This window comes from Marmota flaviventris, chromosome 3 (genome assembly GCF_047511675.1).
Source record: "Marmota flaviventris isolate mMarFla1 chromosome 3, mMarFla1.hap1, whole genome shotgun sequence".
Classification (NCBI taxonomy): Eukaryota; Metazoa; Chordata; class Mammalia; order Rodentia; family Sciuridae; genus Marmota; species Marmota flaviventris.
Window position 1 is genome coordinate 62151397 of NC_092500.1, and position 6843 is coordinate 62158239.

Below are 6843 nucleotides of genomic sequence, written 5' to 3' on the forward strand. Positions count from 1 at the left end.
AACTAAAATATTGAGGTAAAAGGTGCAAGGGTTGTACAGTTTGCATTCCTCAGTGATGCTTGCTCTTCAAACTTGTCATTTAACACCCTACAAGAGGGAGATACTACCTTGTGATTAATTGCAAATATCACCTTGATATTTTCCAGCTTCTCCTTACAAAGAGATAAAGTTTACTTCTCCATATTCTGACTCTAGTGTAACCTCATGATTTAAATTGATTCATACAATGTAGTAGCACAGATGTTTCCTTTTATATATTGTGGATTTGATTTCCAAAATTCTACTAAGAATGTCTACCTCTATGTTCATAAAAGATGGATAAACTATCAAAGTATTGCAGACCTCAGAATGATTGGATATATATTACTTCTAATTCAGTTTTCTGGATATTTGATAAAAGTGTGTTCCATTTTTCAAGAGTTTAATAGGATTGAAATATCAAATGTTTAGTAATAAATCCAAATATGTTAAGTCCTATACACTGAAAAACAGAAAAAAAAGTCAGGAGAATAAAATGATAAACCACAGGCTAGGAGAAACTATTTGCAAAAGTTAGATTTGATAAATAACTGTTATGAAAATTTAGTTAGCTTTTCATCACTATAACCAAAATACCCAACAAGAACAACTTAGAGGAGGACAAGTTTATTTGGGGTTCATAGTTTCAGAGATACTAGTCCACAGACAGTTGATTCCATTGCTCTGGGCCTAAGCTAAGGCACCACATCATGAAGGAAGAGTCCAACAGAGGAAAGCTGCTCAACTCATGGTGGAATCAGGAAGCAAGGGGGATGGGGGATAGGGAAAGGGCCACAGGAAAGATATAGCATTCCAGGGCATACCCCGCAGTGACCCATTTCCTTCAACCATGTTCCACCTGTCTACAGTTACCATTCAGTCAGTCCATTCAAAGTATGGACTGATTAGGTTACAGCTCTCATAATGCAATCACTTTACCTCTAATTATTTCTGCATTAACAGGAGCTTTTAGGGAACACCTCACAATCAAACCATATAACATTTAACTCCTGGCTCCCAAAAGCTCATGTTCATTTCACAATGCAAAGTGCATTTAGTTCATCTCCAAGAGTCCCATCATCTTTTAGCATTGTCCCAGAGTCCAAGTCCAAAATCTCCTCTGAGTTTCAAGGCAAATTGTTGCTGTGAGCTCCCAGAAAAATAAAAAACAAGTTACATATATGCAATATACAGGGACAAAGTAAACATTACAATTTCTAAAGAGAGGAATAGGGACACAGAAAGGAGGAATGAGGTCAAAAAAGACCCAAACCCAGCTGGGAAAACAATTCCTGTAATGCTGCATATAGCATCCAGGATATGTGGCTATGAGAGGCTATTTCCAACAGGCTTAAGGCATCCCTGCCTCTGGTTTTTCCACTTGCAGTGTATATGGGCTCTCTTTTAGCCTGGCTCTGTCCACAATCAACATCTTTTTTTGGCAGACAGTTCATGTTGCTGGCATCTCAATTTCTGGCTTTGGCTTCATTTTCACAGCTTCACACAACCTTCTCTCAGGGACATCCTGTCAGCACTCCAACCCTGCTACACTTTTCCTCTCCTCCTATGTCTTCCCTCCATGATCTCTTAACATTATATCCTGTAGTCCTGCAGAACCAGCACAGCATGGATGATCCCAAGGTCTGCTACCAGATCATGCAGTAGTTGAGCCCCCTGGAACCAACCAGCAATGACTTCTTATAGGGGTTCTATGTTAGGATTAGGCTCTCTTATAAACTTCATAATTGTGGCATGATTGGTGGCTAGGAAGTTTCTGTGCAAAGACAAGGAATGCCTGGATGCTGAGAAAATCCTGTGCAAAGACATAGGATACTTAGCTGCTATAGCAATGTCCTTCACAAGGAAACTCTGTGTTAGAGTCTTATTAGCTTTGACCTTCATATCAGGCACACAGCTTCTGGAAATATAGGGACTCTTGTTAGAAATCCACAATGTTTCATTGAACCTAAATCTGTCTACTGTACCAGTAACTTTATACAATGGATTTTCTTAACAGCTGCACAAAGCTCTAGACATTGGATATTGTGACTGTTGGATGTAACTGCAAAATAAGCAACCTTACTGATACTCTAAACAATAGTGTAGTTATGGTACTAATGACCTAAAGTAACCTATTGGTATAAATAAATGTGACCACTTAGACAAGGAGCCACTTTCCTGCCTCTGCACTTGTCTCTATGTCTTTATTATTATTTTTCTTTACAACTTCTGAGTTCTTGTGCAGCTAAGCATGGTGAAGAAACTTTCTAGGTCTTCCTGTAAAAGTTTATTCATACCTCAAACCACATTTAAAAGTGAACTCAAAATGTAACAAAGATATAAATGCAAAACCTAAAACTATAAAGTTTTTTTGCAATCATAGGAGAAAATATGAAATAATTTCTTAGATAAAAGTCACAGAGCAATCGACAAAGGAAAAATTATAAATTAGACTTTATTAAAATTATGAACTTATTTTTGAAAGATATTAAAGTAATTAAAAGAGGACTGGGTATGTGGCCTAGTGGTAGAGTATTTTCTTGGCAATGTGAGACCCTGAGTTCAAACACCAGCATCACCAAAAAATAAATAAATAAAATAATCAAAGCTAACATAATCAGATAAAACATTTGCAAATCACGTGTCCTTATTAAAAGTATCATCCAGGCTGGGCACAGTGGCACACACCTGTAATCCCTGCAGCTTGGGAGGCTGAGGCAAGAGTATCACAAGTTCACAGTCAGCCTCAGCAACTTAGCAAGCCCTGAGCAACTTAGCGAAACCCAGCTTCAAAAAAAAAATTTTTTTAAATAGGGGTATAGATGTGTCTCAGTGGTTAAGCACCACTGTGTTCAATCCAACGTACCAAAAAAAAAAAAAAATTAAAAATCTCAGTAAATAAAAATGATCAATGCAGTGAAATTTGACAAAGGCAATTTGAATATACATGCCATCAAAATAAATATATAAACTTCCTATAATTATATGTTGAACATCAAGAGTTATTAAGGAAACTTAAATTACATCAGAATTTATTTTTCATTCCCAAATGTACTATTTTATGCTGATTGGCTGTGTCTTTATTATAAACTTATAGAAGTTCAGTATTTAATCTTATTGGTTGCACGAACTGTGAACAGATTGTTTCATGTTGTATTTTGTACTTTTACTTCCTATAAAGCATCCTTTGATAGGCAAAATTATCTTAATTTAATATATTCATATGTATATATATTTTCAACATGGTTGATGCTCTAATTTTTGAACAATATATGCAATAACATGAACTAATGAATTTTATAATTTTCCACATAGGGTTTCTACAAATATTTTGCTAAATTATTCCTAAAATTTTGATAAGCTTTAAACAGCAACAAATGGTAAAATCTTTAAATTAAATATTATAATCTTTTAGCTGCTATTGTATAGATATGAAAATGACTTTTGTACATTAACCCAGACATTGTCATAAGCTCTTCCCTAAATGGTCATGTAAATGATAGTTTAATCCCACATCTGATCCCTTGTATGTTTAATTTCTACTCATTATCATATTGCACTTTTAGATTTCTGATAGAATATGAAAATGCATCAAGGGTAATGGGTATTTTTGTCTCTTTCCTAATTTTAAGGTAAATATTTCTAATACTTACCTGTTTAGAATATGTGCCCATTCAGTTTGCATACGTTTGTTTCCTCACAGAATGGTGTTAAAATTTATCAAATGCTCTATCTGTAGCTACTGAGACAATCCTTCTAAAATATTTTAATATCATAAATACGACCACGTATTTTCTAATAATAAACCTTCAATGTCTACCTGGTATAATAATTTACCCAAAAGGTGTTTTGTGTTTCAATTCTCTGAATTTATTATAATAAAACTAAAAGTCAACAAGAGAAGAGATTGACTAAATAAGTAAACTATTTAAACAAGAAACCACATCTAAGTAAAGCTTGGTTAAAAGAGAATATTAAGTTTATAAAAAAATTAATTTATATAATAGTAAAAATTAAAATAAATTACACTGAAAACTCTAAAAAGATTATAAAACATAATTCATTAAAATAAAAACTGAAAATAATGTCACTAAGCATTCAGCACATAAATTCAGAAAATGACCAGAAGATCTTAGAAAAATAAATTACAAGGGTATGCAGACGTACATGCAATATTATACTAATAAATTATATATATATATATATATATATATATATATATATATATATATATATATATAAATTTGTAATGTTTTATGTTGCAATTTTGAATATTCTTAAGCAAAATAAAGCATAAAGACTCTGTAATAACAAGATGCCACACCATAAAATACTTCTTAAAATTTTACTTTTATTCATGCATAATAATTATACATAATAGTGGGATTCGGTATTCCATATTTGAACATGCACATATATTTGATCACATTCTCTGATAACTTCCCTTCCCTTCCCTTTTTTACTCCTTCTCCCAATCCCTTTGCCCTCTTTTACTGACAGCACTTCTATTATTATTGTTTATAATTGGTGCATTATAATTATATGACATGAAACTCAAATTTCTAATGACAGAAAGTCAAATCTGAGGCAAGTCTAACTAAGGAGCAAAACCAGGATGAAACTATCAGAATTAAAAACAGAATACATGTAGAACCACAGAGATGGAAAGGATTCAGTTATTGTAACTCTGTGGCAATAAGTTTTCAAATCTAGAAAAAAATAAGGATTTTAAATTAATATACAAATTGTGAAAATGATATGGGAACATAAAAAGAAACTAAATAAGTGTAAGTAATACTGACCATTTAACTAAGATCTATTAAGACCTTGATGACAATATAGCTTTACAACAGCCCCCACATTAACTTATTTTTTCTTCTTAATGGGATCTTTAATATTTGAATGACTTAACAATATTACTAATGTAAAATTGGCACTACTCTTTTGTGTGATTATTTGGCAAAGACAATAACTTACTTTACATAGCTCTTCTAATTCTGATTTGCAAAGATTGGACTATGCCAAACAATAATGATCAAAGAACATAGAACATTCTATAATGTCTCTTTTCCTCTTCATAGACAGATGAAATGTAGATGTTCATAACATACAAATACATATATTTTATTAATCAATTTAATATGTGTATTAATTTGGTATTACTGTATTTTAGTTTTGAATCTATGTAATACTTAGATATCACACTATAAAATAATTATGTAGAAATATTAAATACCTATTGATTTTTAAATTCAATTTTAAAAGCCCTATGGACAATTGAAAAATGAAAATAAATGTTTACCTCCAAAACTTTTAGATGCCATTCATTCAAACTGCTTAATAATAAATTATTGCTAATATTGTTTTTTAGTAGACTCTACAGTTTTATAGATGGCTGAAAGTTAATAAAAAGGCATTTTTCTCAACAATATCCTTTTCAGAGCATTTTTCACTTCCCTATTCCTTAGACTATAAATCAGAGGATTCAACATAGGAATGATAAGAGTATAGAATACAGCTATAATCTTGCTTTTCTCTGGTGAGGAGATGGCCCCAGGCTGGGCGTACATGAAGAACACAGTTCCATAGAATAAACTCACCACCGTGATGTGAGAGCTGCATGTGGAGAAGGTCTTACTCCTGCCCTGGGTCGAGGGGATCTTGAGGACAGTGGAGAGGATGTACGCATAGGAAACCAGGATGACAGTGGTGGTGGTGATGATGATGACAGCAGAGAGCACGAACAGCACAATCTCGTTCACAAAGGTGTCAACGCATGAGATCTTGATCAGGGCTGGGACATCACAGAAAAAGTGGTCCAGTCTGTTCTCTTGACAGAAACGCAAACTGAAGGTGAAACCTGTTTGTATCATGGAGTTGATGCATCCGCAGATGTAAGATCCAAGCACCAAGCGGACACAAGCCTGCTGAGACATCCGCACAGTATAGAGGAAAGGCGAGCAAATGGCTGAGAAGCGATCGTATGCCATCACAGCCAGAAGGAAACCTTCAGTCCCAACAAAAAGGGCAAAGAAAAAGAACTGTGTCGCACACCCGTTGTAGGAAATTTTCTTTTCTTTGGACAAGAAAGTAGCCAGAGTTTTGGGTGCAATGACTGTGGAGTAGCAGAGATCTAAGTAAGATAGATTTCTAAGAAAGAAATACATAGGTGTATGAAGTCTGTAGTCGATTTTAATAACGATTAACATGCTGATGTTTCCCAATACAATTACCAGATAGATAAGCAAGAACAGTAAGAATAAGAAAACCTGTACTTCCGGAGATGTCCTGAATCCGAGGAGAATAAACTCTGTCAATTCTGAGTAATTCCTACTTGGCTCACTCTTCATTGCTGAGACCTATCTGAGAAAAATGAAAGCATTATGACAAACCTGTGGAAAGTGTTGATCAACTCTTGGTTCCTGAAGTTCCCTTTGAAAAACTTATGCTAATATTTTTAAATGTGCTGTTTAAATATGCTAATTGAGATTTATTGGCAGAGTATCTGACAAAATAGTTTCACATTTGGAAGTACCCTATGTGCAACCAAAGTGAGGTTGTTTAGGTTGGTTCTACTAAATTCAGTGTCAGTGTTATATGAGAAATGTGGATGGGCAAAGGATGTTTCAGGTAGTGATGTGACCCAGTTATTTTATGCCATTGACTGTGATGGCCTGAGCCCTAGTTTTATCTCTTTGAGTCTAAAAGAATCTAAGATAACTACTTAATAACTACTTAACACTTTGGATGAGTCAAAAGTCCTCCTGTCACGTGGAAAGACTAATAATAGCTACTATAAAGGATTATTGTGAGGATTAAGTGAAA

General features: G+C 33.8%; 1 protein-coding gene across 1 annotated transcript; it reads right to left on the reverse strand.

The window, feature by feature from the left end:
- Positions 1–5420: 5420 nt before the first annotated feature.
- Positions 5421–6368, reverse strand: LOC114103845 (olfactory receptor 9S13-like). The gene has a single exon (XM_027949694.2). It carries the CDS (start codon positions 6366–6368, stop codon positions 5421–5423), a length of 948 nt encoding a protein of 315 aa, XP_027805495.2.
- Between the last annotated feature and the right edge of the window lie 475 nt (positions 6369–6843).

Bases quoted from the DNA above. Each gene is read 5' to 3' on its own strand.
- LOC114103845 (XM_027949694.2), bottom strand. From the start codon at position 6,368: ATGAAGAGTGAGCCAAGTAGGAATTACTCAGAATTGACAGAGTTTATT.